Source organism: Saccostrea cucullata, unplaced genomic scaffold (assembly GCF_032062105.1).
Source record: "Saccostrea cucullata isolate Sc308-1 unplaced genomic scaffold, CSIRO_AGI_Scuc_v1 ctg6859, whole genome shotgun sequence".
Classification (NCBI taxonomy): Eukaryota; Metazoa; Mollusca; class Bivalvia; order Ostreida; family Ostreidae; genus Saccostrea; species Saccostrea cuccullata.
The window spans coordinates 10162-30799 of NW_026930957.1; the positions used below are offsets into that span (position 1 = coordinate 10162).

General features: G+C 32.4%; 1 protein-coding gene across 3 annotated transcripts; it reads right to left on the reverse strand.

Annotated features, from left to right (window-relative positions):
* Positions 1–846: 846 nt before the first annotated feature.
* LOC134230721 (multiple epidermal growth factor-like domains protein 10) lies at positions 847–18161 on the reverse strand. Of its 3 annotated transcripts, XM_062712561.1 has the most exons (10): positions 17843–18161; positions 15114–15338; positions 12366–12617; positions 12073–12207; positions 9703–9837; positions 7734–7868; positions 7456–7590; positions 5678–5812; positions 1709–1738; positions 847–1588 (listed from the first exon to the last, which is right to left on the reverse strand). In XM_062712561.1, exons 3-10 carry the CDS (start codon positions 12496–12498, stop codon positions 1353–1355), a joined length of 1074 nt encoding a protein of 357 aa, XP_062568545.1. In that variant the 5' UTR covers positions 12499–12617; positions 15114–15338; positions 17843–18161; the 3' UTR covers positions 847–1352. The 3 variants fall into 3 exon arrangements, with proteins under 3 accessions (XP_062568545.1, XP_062568546.1, XP_062568547.1); XM_062712562.1 differs by lacking the exon at positions 9703–9837; XM_062712563.1 differs by lacking the exons at positions 847–1588; positions 1709–1738 and adding an exon at positions 5098–5213.
* Between the last annotated feature and the right edge of the window lie 2477 nt (positions 18162–20638).

The following is a 20638-nucleotide window of genomic DNA, read 5'->3' on the forward strand; positions in this document are numbered from 1 at the left end:
AATCATACAGTTAAAGTATATCATAGAGGAAGTTAGCTAGATTACAGTTCCCGAAGGCCAAGCATGGGGCCATAAAACTTAGACGAGCTCACATTTGATTTCAGTCTCACTTTTCTACTATATATATTAATTAGGAAAAAAGTAAGACTGAGATGAAAGGTGAGTTCATCTAAGTTTTATGGCCCCCCAGACCAGGCCCGGGGGCGATAAAACTCATATGAGCTCATTTCTTATCTTTTCCGCTATTAGTTTTTTTGGAAAAAGTGAGACTGATTTCAAATGTGAGCTTGTCTAGGTTTTATGGCCCCCAGGCTAGGACTACTTCCCAAGGCACAACGTAATTTATTTGTACTGTTCATAATTACCGAAAATCTGGAAATTTTTCCGTCGATTTTATTTTGCAAATCTGGGTAAAAATGCTGTTGATTAATTTTTACGTTTCAAAATTTTGCAAATGACCACTTCTTTCGTTATATTATCTTATTGTTGAATTATTCTTAAGAACAATATTTTTACGAATGCAATGAACTCGCAAATTTGCTAAATATTTATCTACAGCAAAAATTTCCAGATTTATGGTATAGATTTTTAAAGATTATTCACGGATTTTTATCTCGACCATTTAAGTAGTTATGAACAATATAAAAGTACCGATGATCGACACGCAGGCAATTAAATAATTCAAACAGAAGTAAAGGAAACATGTTTTATTCAAATTAACAATATATAAGGAAAATACAGATTAATTTTAATGGATGAAAAAGATTGACTTATCGTCTTGTATTAATGGTATAAAAATATACATATACACTTGAACAATAGAATGAAGTTGAAAACAATCTTCTATGAATTCTACTCCTTCACAAATTCAATTTTATCACTTTCATAACATAAAGAGTATCCACACAATCACGAGAACAATCTGATTATTTCAAAAAATCACACACAATCTTCTTACTTTGATAAATTTATTTACAAAAAAAAAATAATAATATTAATAAAAGTTTCACACAAACAACCACACTCTGATCTACGCACTCTTCCACACTACTAAAATACAGTTATTAGTAAGCTACACTTCTCTGATGGCAATGACCTGACCTGAGTTATCCTAGTCGGCCTAGCTTTCTTGCAAGGACTTATGGGTAGATCGGGCATCGGTAAATACAACTTGTATTTCACTGCAATAGTGAGTATTACACAAGCATTTAAAAGAATGTTTTATTTGTCAAGTCTTGGCCTATTCCTACTTCCTTCGAATTAAATTCAGAAAAAAATATAGCTCCTTTGCACAACTAAATTGTTCTGTTTTTATAATTCATTGCTGCTTGTTGCTGTATTTATGTATTTCTTCATAATCGGTAATGGAAGAATTGATTTTTTGATATACATGGGTCTCCTGTGTACCTGTCATATAATTGTGGGTTTTCCACAAATTTTGTTGAAATAGTGTCTGATACATTCGTCCCACTTTTCCACTTTTTCCATTTGTTTTTCACAAATTTAAACCCAAGGTATGTAACAATTACAACAAGAAGTGTTGCTAAAACGGAAATGACTACAGATGAAGTATTTGATGTTTCTTCACCTATAAAATTAAATATAATGCAAGTGGATTATTCTTGTCAAGTGTTTAGTCGTTGACGATAAAACATTCTTGATTTAAAAAAAAATATAGGAACAAAAATTAATTTTTATTCGATCTCACCAGTTTTTGTATCTCTGGAAGATGACAATACTGGAAAAACAAAAAAACACTTATCATCATAGAAGGCTATTTTGTTATTACAAGTTTGTTTTTGACTCGGGGGGTATCTTTATCTTTATTGTTTATATCGAAGTCTAAAAAGACAAACAGACAAATTTCAAAACAAGTTATATCTTATTAAGAAATAAAATCCTCGTTTTCTTTAAAAAATTTTCAGGATAACCTCCGAGGTCAAGAAATGTTGTTTGAAAGATAAAAGCCGAGGCGTTAGTCGAGGCTTTAATATTTAAAACAATATTTCGAGACCAAGGAGGTCATCCTGCATCATTTAATTACGACAGCAAGGAATTTATTTCTGTTCTATCAAGATGGATAATTACGGCTGATCGTTTCCTCTATAGAGAAACGGATTAGGTCACCATGTCTCAATTACGCTGTTCTATTTAACGACAGAGGGACATTTTGTTGGATTACCTGTATATGGAATGCAGACGATTTGAGCTTTCGTTGCTTTAAAAATAGTCTTTTTAAAGTGACAATATGATGCATCTATTGAAAAACAGACTTGTTAAAATTTTCCTATAGGATTTGGAATTTTTTTCATACTCATAAATGTATACACTTTCAGAAAATTACAAATTTCATAAGTAAATAATTCTGATTATTTCATTAAAGAAGAAGGTTTGGTTTTTAGATTTATTGCGCCCTAAAAATGTAATGACATCAAAAAGTTTTGAGACTGGCTTAAGTATTAGTTACATAAATGACTCTGATAAATCAGGAAAGAATATGGCATGAAAGTTTACCATTTTGCAAATGTGAAGCATTTCTCTATTTTCAACAGAAAAAGCCTCAAAATGGCTCATTTCAAGGGTGATTTTCCTGTAGAAAACAGTGTCCACAGCCATCGCCCATGCTAATTTTTTGATATTTTGTGCAAAATTCAATAACAAATCACATATCTCAAGATCTTTGTGGGCGATGCCTGTGGACAATGTTATCTAAAAGAAAATTTCATTGAAAATTTGTGTCTTCTGCAATTTTTTAAGAAAAGACGGGAAAATGCACATGTTTATTACGTCATAATTAGCATTTAAAAACACACGTGAGAAAAATGATTTGTATGTCTTTTCTGCATTGAATTTCAATTATTTAAAAAGCATGTGTTTTCAACTTTTACACCAGTTTCATTTATTAGAAAATCACAGGGCAAAATTTGTATGGAAACCATACCTTCTTCTTAATAATTATTTATGGTACATAAATATATACATCGCAACGTGTTCGAGGTTCCACATTCCATGCTATATCCGCATGCCTATAGTTTTCATAAAAAAAACAGCATGGTAAGAGAGGGAAGCCTGGTAGCCCTGCTACGTTGACAAAGTCGACCAAAACGAAAAACAAAACCAAAAATAGGGCTTGAAATTAAAAAACAACTTTCCTGACAAAATTTTAGTTAGGAGACTTATATAATCATTGGATGATGAAGAAGCGGGATCTTGGCGACATTCATGTGGGGCTTGCGAAGGTTCTACCCTACAGGTTTGTTGATACATGCTATCTATCATTTCTCATATCTCCATGGCTTTCAAAGAAAAAAAAAACCAGTGTAAATTCAACATAAAAATGCACTTATGACATATAAAAATTATTGCCATTTGAAGTGCAAATTGTATTGGAACTGCAGAAAGATATTTTGTTTGACATTTTGCTGCGATGACGTATGATTTGGTGGATTTTCCTTTCCTGCACCCCAATACACAAAACGTCAACATTTGTACTTAATCATGTTAAATTCGTCTAAATATAGACTAAAATGTTAACTATTATTAATTTACTGGAGAGTTATCTGAGAATTGCTTTTACCTAATATTCCATTATAATTGTAAACCCTACATTGTATGCACGTGCCATTTTCGAACTCACGTGGTACAAGTAAAAGATCTAAGTTATACGACCCTTGATCTTCCGGCAGATTCTAATAACGTTAATTTTGTATGAGGAGAGAATATTTATTTTTTTTCAAAATGCTTACTTCAACTTTTTACCTTATTCCTTAATGATATGTTTGGTAAATTTGAATGAAAAAGCAAACGATTTGCATTCGTATTGCCGCTTTAAATTACAAATTTGTTCGTAACATGTATTGATTTTTTTAATGAATATACAATAACAAAGTCATGTTCCTCTTTTACTGTTTTTTTTTGGGACTTAAATCACGCTGTTTAAATGAGTAGGGAGGTCCGTGGAATAGCCCCGCGTTGCTACAAAAACCGACATTCAACAGGAACATGATGCAATTTACAGTGTTTATACTGCAAAAGACGACACATCGATGTGGTCTAAACAAGTATTTCATTCTACAGTCAAACATGCATTTGAATTGTTTAGGTTTGATACGTGTTTCTGATCTGAAAATATTTTGATGACGTTCGTGATTTATTGGAGAATAATGTCTGTGGCTTTTCTTTGAAGTCGGCAATAATCGTGGTAGAATTTGTCATGAATTCTTCTAGGACACCATGGAAAATTTAGCAGATGCGTGTATCAGTTAAACTAAGTCAGATCCTTAATCCAAGAATTAAAATCGCTTGTAGTTTAAGGAATCGAAAGCATTTAAAGGAAATTTTAATTATTAGAGATTCTGATATATTAAAAAGTAAGTGTTCTACATTTTTCTATTATTCATATGTCTAAAATCCTTAGATTTGGACAAAATCCTTCTATCGTATACAATAAGAGAAATCATTAAAAAAATTCTGCCACGCCGCGAACAAAAATTATGGTGTGCACGTTATGAGCTTAAAAATGAGTCGCTGATAAAACTGAAAGAAAATTACGGCAACAATATAACCGTTCTGAAGGTAGATTAAGAAAAAATTGTACAAAAGGTGAAGAGCACAAGTGTGAATTAAACTGGCCTAGACCTCTATTCAAATGAATATACATGTATAACAAAAATTGAGGGTTTTACATATAAGTTTGTTTACATCTGCACTTAAAGGATTTACATAAAACTGTCACAAAGAACACATTATTAATAATCCATTTCTTTTAAAGAATTATTTGATGGTTTCCTGATCCATGCAATGAATGTAGACCTCAATTTCTATTGAAACAAATGTATAATTTCCATTACACGCAGTACAGTTAAGGCAACAAATGGAAAAAAAAATATGGTAATGAGGTCATAATGAGGTCTGACAGTTGCTCCGCCCTGATAGATTCATACAAGGAAATAGAGCTCAAAATAACTATTTACCGGTGTTTGCAAGAATTTGTAATAAACGGCAATATTTTCATATTTAAATAGGAGAAAATTAGTGATTTTTTCGTATATAAAATAGCATGTCTTTAAAATGATTGTCTTTTTATATGTCATTTGGCTGCATACGGCTTCATCCAAGCGCTTGCACTCGATGACACGGAATGTTGTTTACATTTAAAACGTGGCAACATCAGCTAAGATTTGCAGTGGATTTACATCCATTAACGAGGCAATCTTTAAAGAAAATAGGAATAAAATAAGAGACAAGGCATTGTTTACCCCTTTTACGAGAATATGAGGACAAAATTTCGAAAAATAATGGAAAACTTAGACGATCTGCACCAGTAGGTTTTAATTTTAAATTATTGAATTTTTTGTTTGTCTTGCCCTTGCTTTTTTAGTTAAATTTGGCATTTCAATTTTTGACCTAAAATGGGAGCCCACGTGATCCTAAAGGGTCACATGATGTCAAAATATAACGATGTAAAAAGCGATGAACATACTCTTCAAGATAACATAAAGCTATTTTAACTAGAGTGTCTTGCTAAAAAATAAAACTGTTAAACATTAAATGTATCGGATTCCGTGAAATTTTATAGAAAGTGTTGTCTTAAGTGCACTGTGCTTTTGATATGCAAACATAAATTAAGCGAGATATAAATGATCAAAATCAAAAAATGAATAATATATCAATTTACCGTAGCAAATGATTCCAATCCAATCACCTTCACAACCCTCTGGACATTTGCCTGTGATCGTGTCACAAAATGTGCCATTTCTACAACTCCCACATGGCCTTTCACAACCTCTTCCAAAGAAGCCTGCTCTACACTCTGTTGATATACTAAGTCATTTTTTATGTTCTTCAGACAAATCCTAGTTCACGTTAATGTACTTTTCAGTGCAACAACTCTCAAATTTTGAAAGAATTTTATCAGTTTCTTTTAAATGAAGTATCTAACCTATATTGGTTTAGGCAAAAATATAAATACTTTAAACAGTTCTGGTACGTTCGTAAAACATCCATATGGTTCTGGTTTTTTGGATGTCTAATACAAGTAACAAAACTGAAAATCTTACGTATTACTTGCACATTGACATGTTTTATTTAATGAATGAAGTAGTGGTTTATAAAGCATAAACTGCCCCAAGTTATGTAAAATCGTCTAACATAAGTTGAAATAAGCTTCATTCCTTATAATTTAATTTAATAATAATGTACTCAGTGAGAAAATTTTTCTCCAAGAAAAACACTTCAAAATGAGCATAATTTTAAAGTAACTTTAAGCGGTGTAATACGTTTGTGACGTAGGCAACTTATATCATAGGATATATATTTAATTTTTTTACCTAATCAAATGATGTGTCACAACTATATTTAGATTATTTTATTTATCAAGTGAAGTGATAGGGATTTAATTGTTACTGAGAAATAAACTTAAAGGTTAATTATACGAATGGTATTTGTATCAAACTGAAATTCTTCATTATATTGTAAATAAATCCCCTTGGTTCACCCTTCCGGTAATTTGTTTAATAATCCCGTGAGAAGCCCCTAAATTCCTTTAGTTCCCATGGTAACATAGCAGCCCTGTGGGGAGCCCTTCCTTTTACTTTAAATAGTAAGGTTAAAGCGTGCTCTGGGTAGTACCCGCGAAAAACATCAGCCGATAGACGTGTTCGTCTAGTGCTACCAGGGGGCCTGTCCATAGAAAACCACATGGGTCTTGTGACTTATTTCCATGCCTAAATTCTCTCTACAGAATGTTACAGAGTATGTAAACTATCGGGTACTGAAATTCTTTATTAGAGAGTAGCCATTTCCATGTTATGGTGTGTGACAGAGACCGTAGCGTGTGAGCGAACTATGACGGCCCATACGACACATCTCTAAAACCAGTTCTGTGAGTTATATCATCGGGCGGTGACCCACGTTGAACATTTAATTATCTGAGTTAAAGTTATTATATGAACGAAACATTGTGAAAGTTTGAGAATTATAACTATTGTGAATTTGGAAATAATTCTGAATATTTAGTTTCATTGAGAGACATTTTAAAGTGTTGAGCCTGGCGTCGGACCATTGTCTCTGGAACCCGAGAGGAACCAAGTGTGCCACGCAGCCCTTTTTCAATAAACATTGTTCCGTGCAGCCATACTAAAAGGAAACTGGAAAAATCTATTCTTAAGGATTTCCGCACTTACGGAAGGACCAGGGCGAACGGGACCAATCCATACCAAAGGGACAGGCGCACTGACTGACGTGGACCAGGACCAACCAATAAAGACATTTTCAATTCATTTTATGTTGTACATTTTTTGGTTAAATTTCTTTGTTAAAAGTTCTGTTTATTTTGTTCTTTAATTTTGTTATTAAATTTTGTTAAAATTTTAAAGTTCTTCTTTTGATTTTTGTAAGTTCATGAGGGTGTATAACCCACACCCTCACAGTATTTTAGATCAAAGAATACCATACCGTTACATTGTGAACCATTCCAATGATCATCACATCCTTCTTGGCAAATGCCCGTCACCTTATGACAATATGTTCCTGGTTTACAATGGCCGCAAGTTTTTGTACAGTTGTCACCATAAAATCCATTTTTACACACTTAAAATATATATAAAGAATAAAATGATTCTATGTTATTTTTGAATGCTCTAAAGTCATTCGAAAATAGAAGCTCTTCGTATTCCTATATTATTTTTTACTACATAGGAAAGGGGTGTTTCTGATGATAATAAATCACAAACCATTGCATGTTGAACCCTCCCAATGATCTTCACATCCTTCCTCACAAATTCCTGTAAGTTTATTGCAGTATGTTCCAGATTTACAATGACCACATTTCTCTGTACAGTTGAGACCATAAAATTCATTTACACACACTAGTAGAACAAATAAAAACATGTCAATGTCCTATTTGACTTCAATTTTGAAAAGAAGGATGAAACATATGGAGATATCGATCAGTGATCAAGTTCAAAAGTCCACTGAACAATACAAAATAGGAGCAGAGCAAACACGGAGCCCCGAAACATCAGAGGATGGGAAAGGTGCCATGGAGGAGTAAGTATCACCTGCCTACCGATAACACCCGCCGTGTGCTCCTTGTCATGATCGGAAAATAAGGGATAAATCCTTCGTCAATTCAATATATAAAATAATGGACTAACTATTAGTTTGAAGAACGCCAGACAACATTTTACTTAGTGATAAATTGTATTTGCTAACAAGTTCACTATATCGACCATATAATTTACGCCTATCGAATGAATTGAGATATAAAAACTCCGTATGTAGGCGATGAAGGTATATACTGCAGCATGTGTAACGGAAGTTAACGATTGTAAAGTTAAAGTCATCACGTTTATCATAGAGCTTGGCTGCTTTATTAGTCTCAGAGTCTTTTGCAAGTTAAATATCCAAATATGAAACAGATGAGTCGGAAACTGTAGTACCTTTTATGTCAAGCTCACAATAACATATTGTATCGACCAAAAAATGAAATTATCATTGTTGATTGACAATAGGTATAAGTCGTCGATATATCTAAATGTCGAATTTAAGTCTGCAGCAAGTGTTTTCATCTTTTTACGTTTAAGATTTTGCACAAGTTCTGCAAATAAATACAAAACTAGGTTTGCTAATAACTGGCCCAATAGGTACACGTTGAAATTCAGCCTATAGAATTAAAACCTACTTCTTCTACAATACAATATATATAAAGAGTTCTTTTTTTAAAGAAGAGAAACTTGTTACCTGCATTGTCAGTGTCATTACGTACTAATCATGTAATCTATCTATTTTTTTCACATCTGGATTACTGATTACGAATGGATAAATGTTTTTATATTGCCCCTCAATCTTTTAATACGCGATATTAAGATGTTTCTGTTACATTTAAACCATTCTTACAAAGCGTCAACGTCTTCTTTTTCATGTCATGCCCATCATCTGACGTAATTTCCAACAGAATCATTAATATTCATAAAATTCCGACGCCAGTTGACGGATCGGGGTTCCCTGTATTTAGGACCTTCTAAAATGAGTGATCTTAGGTCCTTGCTTTCAACTATATTTACGTCAGCTGTAATAAGGTGTCCAACAAGACTATAGTTATAAGGCGAAGAAAAACATGAACACGATGGAGGATTATGTTTCAGATACTCAGTATCTAGGCCATGTTAAGTTTTTTTATAATAAAAAAATGGTCGCAATATTCGATGCATATTTGTAGGAAATACAAGATGTAGTCATTTAATTGAAATGTGGTAGAATACAAGACTGGACCCTTTTGTGTTTAAGAATATTTGTACTAATATAATCCGCGTCAATTTCTTTATTAGCATATTGAAGTTTAAAGAAAAGACGGATTTCTTTAGCTGCATTTTCTTCAGTAAAACGTGGGGGTTTCAAAAGTCGATGTCTACGCTTACATCTCTGTATATCGTTCAAAAGACCCACCATATTTACATTGTGACACTGTGGACGGGAAATATTTCTAACACTATCGACATTGCCATTACATCAACAGGGAAAGGCACACCCTAGTTTTCTAATCCAACATTCTTCTCGTTTTCTACGGTAAGGTGTACTTAGTGATGGGCTGTTTTTGGTGATTAATCTTTTTCGAGAATTCTAGCTTTCTTACACAAAATAGAATGATCAGGTAATATATTTTTTGATTTCTTCGTAATACACGACTTTTTAAAAACTAACCATCACATTTCGATCCATTCCAGTGGCTCTGACATCCTTTTCGACAGATTCCTGTATTGTTATCGCACACTGTGCCAGATTTACAATAACCACAAGCTTGTTCACAATTATGACCATAATAACCAGCCTTGCAAACTGCAGAAAGAAGGAACATTAGGCTATGAACAATGATCGAATTCATATTGTATATAGTCCCTATCGCTTGTATACTGCAGAGTAAATAATGTTGTTCACAGCATAATCTCATTAAAGAAACGTTGATTTGATTTTTGACAATACTACCATTATAAAATAAAATTAAGACAATTTCATCTTATAAAAAATACAATGTACTGTTTGTTTATGATAGAAAGACAATTCGGCACACCTTAAACTTATACTCTTACAAATATCATTCCTCCTGATGCATTAATGTACCGTATAGCGGGTTTTCTTATCGGGTGTAAAATATGGCGTTTTGCCTGCTCAAAGGAATGCCAATAATTTTGGCGTAATTTGTTTTAGCGGACACAGATTTTCAGCTGTTTGCACTAGCTTCTTCTAAAATACAATATATATAAATAACACTGAGATGAGTACTGGCTATTTTTAGCGATTAAAATTTTTGCAGGCTACCATCAAAACGCCAAAAATAAGCTAAAATTAGCACCCCGATAAAGTAACCCGCTATACAGTATTAGCTTAAATATGAAAATTCATTGTATTAAAATTTATTTAGAAAATTATTAAATGTTAAATTTTAAACCGGTAAAACTTTGCTACATGGTATCTTAATATACTATTAATTATACTCCCTCTATTATAAAAGATTTTTTTAAAAATTGCAATGTTGTGATACATTTGTATTATATTTTAATGCCCCCGTAATCGAAGAGTCGGGTTAAAAAGGAATTGTCGTGTCCGTGCGTCTGTCTGTCTAGCTGTCTGTCTTTTTATCTGTTTGTCTCTCTGTCATTCTGTTTTTCTGTTTGTCTGCAAAAACTTTAACCTAGTCCATACGTTTAGATTTAGGGAAGCTATGACTTTCGAATGGCATATGTGTATTCATTATGACAGGACTTTTCGTTTGGTACCACCAAATTTAACCTTTTTACCTTGAAGATTGACACACATAAACAAAAATTTCCCAATTTTACTTTTGACATAATTTTTGAATGGAAAGACTGGGACTTCCATACATCGAATATGTATTCTTTGTGGAAAAAACCCTATCATAGGATACAAACACATTTGACCCTTTGACATTGACCTTAGGGATTTATGTTTAAAAGATATATAACCTTGGCGTAACATTTGAACAGTAATGCCTAGAATTTTTATACTTCAAATATGTTATCCTTGTGATAAGCCCTCTCAATGGAAAACCCATATTTGACCATGACTTTGGAGTTTGACCTACGTTTAAAAATAAACTTTGACAATAACTTTTGAAGGGCTAGACGAAGTAACAAGTAACAAGACTTTTTATCGGATAAAAAAGACTTAGACTTTTTACCTTCACCTTGAAGTTTTACATACTTTTTCAAAACTTTAAACTTTGCCATAATATTTGAACGGTTAGGGCTATTGCTTTCATACGTAACATATATAATCCTTGCTTTGTGACAAGCACTTTTTCAGAAACCAACAACTCTGGCCCTCTGACCTTGTCTCTAGAGTTAAACTTATTCCTGATCATAACATATGAACAAGTGGTGTTTCATAAATAACATCCTGTTTTATCATGGGAATGAGAAATTAAAATTTTGCCCTTCATATCGTTTATTTTCTTTATCAAGTATGAACCTATAGTCTTTGTGCAACCTGAAATACTTAATATGGGAGATTAAGATAAGATAGGAATTTGCTTCAATGCTTTCTCCTGACGGAAACATTTTATAATGGAAAAAATTCTATAATGATCAGAAAAATACGCAGGGATAATAGGGGAGCAAATAGAATATTCTACCTTGAGTAATATTGGTATTTAGAGAAGTAATTTAACTCTAGAAAATGAACTGAAACGAGTAAACATTTTGTTATGCTGGTCCTTTTGATTAGAATCTACCAACGATGACGTCATATGTGTACATTAAGTCAGTTGTGAATTGATCATGTCGTGTAAAGAGAATTTGGCTTAGACAACATGTACAAAGAGACGTAAAATGGAATTTAAAAGCACATATCATGAATATCATGTAAAATGCATATGTAGTTCAGTGAATTGAACAGGTATGCTAATTTATTTTCATAGATTATATTCTCTTTCGAAGACAGTCAGGTTTATACGTATCCCGGTCGGCCTTTCCTCTGTCATTCATGACAAAAAATAATGCAACAGAACAACAATGGGTTGTTAAAAAAATTGCAAATCTTCTTTTATAAACTTACCCATACAGTCTGGTGATTTCAATAACTTGTTACTACACCCGTATTTACAGGATCCATCAAATGCATCGCACTCCTGATTCATACATTTAAGTGGACAGGATGTGCAGTTTTCACCATATTGTTGAAAACCACACCCTATAGAAAAATGACAAACTTTCTTCGTCAAAAATTTGTGGTTTAAATGAATCATCCAAGGAAAGTAATATGTAATAAACATATAGGTAGATCTGTTGTCAATACCTGAAATATGTCTGATGCATGAGCTATTTTTATTTCTTAAACGTAATACATACCCATAACTTTTACTTCGCAAATTTCGATGGAAGCAAATGAAGGTTCAAATCCTTCACAGCTTGTGTTGAGCATGGGGTCCCTTGAATTGAATAGAGCTATTCCTCTAGTTACCCTGTTGATAGTCACATTCATCACTTGTTCTACACAGAAAGACGGGTCCTGAGTATACACCCTTTATCCTCTGATGTTTGGTGGTATATATGATGACTCATTAAATGTCAACACACTGAATCCTATATGACGATTTAGAGCTGAAAATGAACAAGATATAAATATAAAAAAAATTTAATCACTATAAACAGTCTAAAGTGTGTGATATAAGTCTGCCAATCATTCGTGATTTTTTGTTGAAAATTCATATTATTTGCATGGTTTTATATAAAAACAGTAATAACTTAAATATAACGTAACCGAACTTGATGGGATCAATGATAGATAACGTTTGGGGAAAAAATGATATTGAAAAAAAAATCTTTTTGAATTTTAGAAAAGGGAAAAGACCATTCTCTGTGTTATCATTCTCTTCTGAGGGTATTGAAAGAGCAAGGCCACTAAGGGCCTCGTTTGGCCATGTGATTTTCTTAAAAATCAAATTCCTCGGTTTTTGTTGACAATGCAGTATTTATCACATTCTCATTTCTCCATGGCACCTGATCCCACGCCTGGTGATTTGGAAGTTCCTGTTTGCTCTGCCCCAAATTTGTATAGTTTTAGGATTTTTTATCTTGAAAACTGTTCGTTATCTCCATATTTTTCATGGACGCTATGTGATTATTTATTTTTAACATATGAACTCTATGCGGTATATTGCATATTTTTGCCTCCAGAATCCAGAAGTCAATTTTTGAAATGTGCTAAATTGTATATATTGTATAAGAAATCTAAATAAACAAAAATATCATAGTCTCAAAGTAGATTTTTGACAATGTTTTTATGACGTCACGAACCTTTCGGATTTTGTATTAATTTTCAGAAATAAGAAAACATTTTAAAAGAAAAATTCTCAATTTTTGCTATAAAATTTAAATATTTCATCAATATGTCATTGATATTATCATTCTACATTGTACACATTATATCAAAATATTGAGCTTGAGCAGACCTACGAATGGGGACCTTTGCTCAAAATATTTACGTAAAATACACTATTTCCTGTAGAAATCATGGAACTATCGAACTTACGTTATTTTCCTGACGTCATATCACATCATGGGTCATGACATTGATTTTAGAGGCAAATATTGGCCATTACCGCATAAAGTCCTTTCCTTCATAGTCAAGACATTATAACGCCATGAAATCTGTCATTTTTACCATACCGTATTCTTAAAAAAACTGCCAAAAGTGGAAGCATTTTTTTTCAAAATTTCATATAGAGCATGACATCTGATTAAAAATTTGCAATTGCACAATAAAAGATCTCTTTATGACGATAAAAGTTTTAATTTTTTAATTGAGCACTATAGCTCATATTTTAATTCTTTTCTGAAGGTGGTCAATACGTCTGTTTTCTGCAAAATTCTAGAACATTGCATTGTCACAAAGCCTGTTTTCCAATACTTTGATTTTCAAAAAAACATTTTATTTTAGGAAATGAAAGCACCAAGTCTCTGATTTATTTTGATGTATGAAAAGGGACAGAGGGTTATAGACAGTTAATTGATCAGGGTCAGGACCAATTTATGAATTGATCAGGGTCAGGACCAATTTATGAATAAAGTAGATTTAACTCTTTATATATTAATGATTCGTTTTCTTTTTACAGTATTTTTGGGTCTCTTTTTAGTAGGGGATTAATAAAAGCCAACCTCATGGATTCAAGAACTCATATTTTAAGTCAATGTCGTCAAGTATTCAGAAATCTTGTAAAATTCATTATTTTAATTATTCATGATGTTTAAGCCATGATGTTTTGTCGACATCAAATGCAAATTTCTTTTAAACACATTTCGCACAATTCCTTAGGTTTTATTTGTAATATCATAATGTCTTCAATTTTAAAATCAGTTGTTTTTAATATTTTAATCTATCCTCAAATAATTTTTTCCCTTCAATCAAATAAACATTCTTGGCTAGGGGTTTTGATTTGTCAATCCCAAACATTTGTTAAATATTCGTAAGTTGAAGCTGTTAGAGACTTTTATTTGAACATCAGGTTATTCCTTTTTTTGATTTGTGTATTTTATCTTGATTTAAGTTTTTTATTTTAATTGGCCGTATTTTAGCACTTTATAATATACATTTTATATATTATATAAAACCAGATTTACCTGAACCCTGATTGAATTATTTTTATTTTCATTCTGTGTATTTTGTTCTAGATAAATTTTCTTTCAAAATATTGAGCTATTATATGGTATCCGATTGGGTTAAACTTTCCTTTTCTATGTGTAGTTTTTCTTGTATATTTGAAAGGAAGAAATATCCCGATGTTTCTTGGTCATAAGTCAAAGAACGATCAAGATGCAATCGTTTATTTAATTAAGCTATAAAAGTTTCTGTATATCGTCTTCTTCATAGTAGTTATGAGCACCTGTGCAACATGCGCATCGCATGCATTTTTTATATAGAAAAATATATGATTTGTGCCTTAGGTGGCCCACTCTTTGAAATAATTATATTATTGAAACTCACACCAGTGCAAGGGTAAACCTTAATAAGTAAGAAAATGATCAAATATACGATGAACAAACAGATACAAACAATAGAAAATGCATTAAAATATCCTGAACAGAATGATTGCTCACTAGCTTTTCTGAAGAAAATTTGCAGATATGCAACATTTGACCACTGGGCCAAAGTTAACTTCCACCAAGCTGTTTTAGCAAAATATTCCCGTGTGAAACTACAGTGATCATCTCCAACCAACTCTAGACGTCCGTCTATGGCTTTGTCAGCTGTCGCCCATCCGGTGACATATATGGAACTCTGTGATGGTTCTCCTCTGTATGCCGAATTTCGAGCAAGGTTTTCTAAATCAAATTTACGGTAGAACTTATAATTATAAACGTTAACCAATTTTTATATATATCATCTTTAGAGATATTAGCTTTATAAAAGCATATACTAGTTAACATAAAAGAACATAAGTCATATACTTTAACAGAAAGACACTTGTGAGAGAAACATACTAAAATGAAAATAAAGGTGATGAAGTGCACATTGTGTTGAAATAAACAAGGTGTATTTGCAATACATTTTAACATATCTTTACTAGCATTATTGTACTGTATGTAAGTCAAGATCCTAATATTTGAACTGTTTTTCTTCTTGATTTCAGTTTTAAAAATTTAACACTCTTTGTGTTTCAACATTCCCATTATTATGATCATATGAGATTATAAAAGTGTTCATTGCTTAATCTGATATTTGACTTCATCAATATGAAGCAAAATTAATAAAATTACAGGAACTAGACTGTGAGAGTATATATATTGTATTTTCATACTGTAAAATATTCTATTTAGAAGAACTAAACAAACATGTTCATAATTAAGGTCTTCCGTCTCCAACGGAAAACCTTATTGTTTTCGTTCGGTTTCTTTTTCTCTATAATTATTTTTTTTTCTTACCGATTTTGTGCACGCGATTTCTCGGAAACGGCTTGATCGATTTTCACGAAACTTTCAGATCTGATAGATATTGGTCTGAACCTTATTGGAAATTTTTTATATGTACGCCGTCACTTCCGGTCGTGAGATACGGACGATTTACTGATTTTAAGAGGGTCAGCTTGTCCTGGCAATCACTGAAAAACGAATGAAGATATTGACATGAGATTTTCAGTGAAGGTAGAGGAAGGATTGCTAAATTGCTTTTTTGAGTCTATATTTTTCCAGCGCGAAAGACGTTGAAGCTCGCCTGAGTTCGTTATTATCTATATTTTTCTGACCATCTAATTTTGTGCATGCGATTTCTCGAAGACTACTGGATGGATTTTCATGAAATTTGCAGGAACAATATGTTGTTATTGGAAGTTATTTTATCTGAGAGATTTTTTGGAAATTTCTTTCTGGTGCCAAGTTACGGACAATTTTCTGATTTTGAAATGACATTTTGTACGCGGATAATCTCAAGAACGGTAAAAGATATCACTGTGAAACTTTCAGGGATTATTGATCATGATAAGTTCTATCCAGGACGCGATCTCTTGTACGTCGTCTCTACTTCCTGTGGTTACGCCATGCAAATTTAAAAAGTCGATTTTTTAAAACTTTTTTGTTTTTCAATATTTTCGAATTATATTAGTATGATTGATAGAAAACTTTCTAATTAGGTTGAATATATAATTTGTTTGTAAATTTATAAATTCAAACTCGAGATATTAACATTCAAAAATCTGAAGCGGGACCAAAATGGCGGCGGTCTCTGTGAATTCCGACATTTCGCAATAGGGGTTTAAAAAGGCAGTCGAGCGTTTGCTTGAACGAAAGTAATATATGGAGCCATGAAATGTGTAGGAATACTTAGATTGTCACGTCGTAGGTTCGTTGGAATTCTTTGTCAAACTACATTTATAATCCAAGGTCTCCTTACAAGTCTTCTTTCATTGGTTTTGGTTGTTTCTCAAAGTAGAAATAGAAAAGAAGTAATGTGCATACCTACTATACCTACTATCTTTTGTTTTGCATCACGGAAACACTTAGCTTAAATCATAGTTATAATTAATAGTTTTTTCAAGAAACAATATACATAGTAAGTACAAAACTTGACCACTGTTTTCCCATGCACACTTGTGTCATATTAGATTAATGAAAAGACAACTGTTACGATAAGAAAACAACTTTTTAAAAAGATAACTATTTTTAAAAGACCGTTTAATTGACCAATATAAACATTTTTTTCTCAATGCAAGTTATTGAACATAATGGAATCTTATTCCTTGACCCTCGTAGGGCGATCGTGGCATCTTTTTCGGAGAAACTTACCACCTTTTTCATGAAAGTGTAGGTAAGCAGAATGGTCCACTTTCATGATTAAGAGGAAAATTAAAAAAATAACCATTCATAGATGTTTCTCTGCTTTAGTGTTATTTGCCTATATACGATATGATACCTCAAAATTTAGGGATAAGAACGCTCTTTCGTTATGTGATTGAAGCTATCACACCTATTTAAATGAACATTCCAAAGGGAAAGGCGCTAAGATTTACTCGTGGCGTTTGGCGCAAAATTATGAATAGTGACCCTCTTTTCATAATTCCAAGACAAATTAACTGTTGCAAAATTATATGTACATACAAGTGAAGTAGAGTAGTTGTTCAAAAAACGTAATCGATAAGCGTTTTGGATTTTCAAGCTAGTGACCCGTTTCAATTACCAGTGTGTCCAAAATATGTTTAATCCATTTCAAGCTCGATTTTATGGGTCATTTTTCGGAATCGGACGGAAGACCTCCCGTTGCTCGCAACGAGATCGTTTCTAGTTTACATTTATCATTCTGTAATTCCCTTATATTAATTGTATAAAATGCTTACCTAGACAAACTGCTGGAACAAAAGAGATCCCTAAAAAACTGATCAGAAGCAGTAAAATGGTCATTTCTAATAATTGTATTTGTTATATATTCAGATGAAGAAGTATTTTGTGGTGTATAAACAGTTATTTGATTGTAAATAAACATATTTATTTCCTCCTGGTGGTGTATAAACAGTTATTTCATTGTTGAATAAACTTATTTATTTCCTCCTCACATGCATGGTTAATGATTGGCTTCAGGTCTTAAACAAATACTTCTCGACTTTTCTAAAGGAAATTACAACAGTTATAAGGTATGTCGTACATCATTATATACCTAAATTTGTAGCTCTAGGAAAAAAATCTCTAGAAAAATATATTAATCATCAGTAGACATGAAAAAAAAATAGCAGCTAGGTAATAGAAAAAAAAACTTCCTGTATATAAATTACTAATCGTTAATACATTTGTTCTCTACGGAAGCCCATTTAGGATCTATCGAAAAATATGTTTGAATCCGATATAACGAATTGTCGAATTTGTTATAACAAATTTAATTAAATATAACAATTTCTATGAATTCGTTATTATGAATTTAATCTGTTATAACAAATTTGTTGGTTTCTTATAACAAATTCAAAAATTTGTGTAAATAGCTTTAAATTTAAAATCAGCATGTTTTTTCGTTTTTCGTTTATAAACATATGTCACCCCCCCCCCACCCCCCCGTGAAACACAAACATCTTTGCCATAAATTTGTTAAATGACAGTACATATTACCTGTAAGAAGAATTTTTTGTTACATGGGGGTGTTTTAAAAATATTTTCCGTTTTCCCTTGATTTCTAACGTGAAAAACACAAGTTTTACCAAAATTATAGAGTGATCTCTCTTTGGTATCCCAAATAAGTAACGTTTTATAAAAGTGCATATAAATATCTATAAAAATTTTGAAAATCATTCGAAAATGTTAATTTTTGAGAATAGACTTAGCGGTAGGCGGGAGAACAATACTATCGTTCGTAGTTCTATGTTTTATAGGTCCTACATGGGCTTCCATAGTTCTCCGTTCATTTTTCATTTATTGCACTTTTTTTATCAATTCCAATTAAACAAAAGATAACTTCCTTGTAAATGATTCCTCACTGCCGATCTGATCCACAGGCGACACAATGATTGGATGATGATGTCAGTTGATTAAATAGATTCGAAAAAAAAAATATCCGTAACATGTAAATTAACTAATGCTAATTGTAATGGGGACCGTTACAGATGTTCCCCAAACGCTCCCCAAACAGCGAGCGCCGGCGTGCGTCATTTCCGGTAAATTTGAAAAACCTGATGCACTTCTCCATACATAGCTCTACCATGCCTAAAAATTTGAAGTTTTTATGTAGACCCGTTTGTCGGCAAAATTGTTGACAAAATGACCCTAAAAAATCAGAAAATCGACGATATCTCTAGACTGGAAGTGACGTCATCGAAACGAAAGAAAACGCATAAGGTTCAAGTAATGATCAATAGGTCCTGAAAGTTTCATAAGATTTTGTCGAGCAGTTTTCGAGAAATCGTGTGCACAAAATTGGTAAGTAAAAAAACAATAATTATAAAAGTGAAAAAGAAACCGAAGAAAAACAATAAGGTCTTCCGCTGAATACGGAAGAGCTTAATAATAATAATAAGAAGAAACAGAGTAAAAACAATATGTTCCCCACCTTCGTTTGGGGAACATAATTAGTGTTCTGCTACACTCGCTCTTCCGCTGACATCGACATTCAACAGATACACACATGTAGCAAGCCGTGATGCAAAAACATCCTGTTACACACACACACACACACACACAGAGAGAGAGAGAGAGAGAGAGAGAGAGAGAGAGAGAGAGAGAGAGAGAGAGAGAGAGAGAGAGAAACGAATTGGTACAAATGTAAATGAAATACTTCTAAAATTTAAAATACGAAAAACAAGGAAAAATCTGTAAGAAACACTAACTATTATATTTTTATACTTTTCTTTGTAAGATAAGAATAAGGACTGAAGTTAAAATATTTTCTTAATTCAACCACTTTAAGCATTTTAAAGTAAAGTAGTATAGTCTTAAGCTATGGGACGTGGAGACCATGTAGTCCTTCAGATGAATCCTGCTAAAACGAAGTCCCGTGTTGCAGTAGGCGCTGACACAAAAAAGATCCCTTCCTGCTCAATGGCCGAGTGCCGAGTATAGGACAGAATTTGCAGCTCTCCACCGGCAAGTGGTGTCGTCTCCATATGATTGAAAATTTTCAGGAGGGATGTTAAACAACATATAAACAAACAGATATATTTTCAGTCTTTCATTAAGCTTGGTAACTACCGTAGTCACCATGTTCGTTAAATGTATAAAAAAGTAAAATGCATCTCAATAAACATAGAAAATATACTTTTAAACTCATAAAACACACCAATACTTTTGAAAATGGTATTATAATCGAAAGTGGTTTATGATACTTTGCATTTATATAGCATATAACTTATACACAATACATTATTTTAGTTTTAATATTCTTGGATTTTTTGTTGTAATTCGTCATTAATTCTTTATATGGAAAGCAGAGCCACAATGCCCTTTGCTTACTGTAAAAAAAGAAAATTCCAAAACATTAGTTTAAGGACAAATGATACAAACAAACTTTTGTCAGAAAATTTGAAAATAACAACTTGGGTCATGTTTAAATGAATAAAATGAATAATTTTCACGACAATTAATTTCTTAGTCAAATTTGCAAAAAATGGAATTTAAAGTGAAAAATATTTCTATAGATTAACAGGATGGTATCA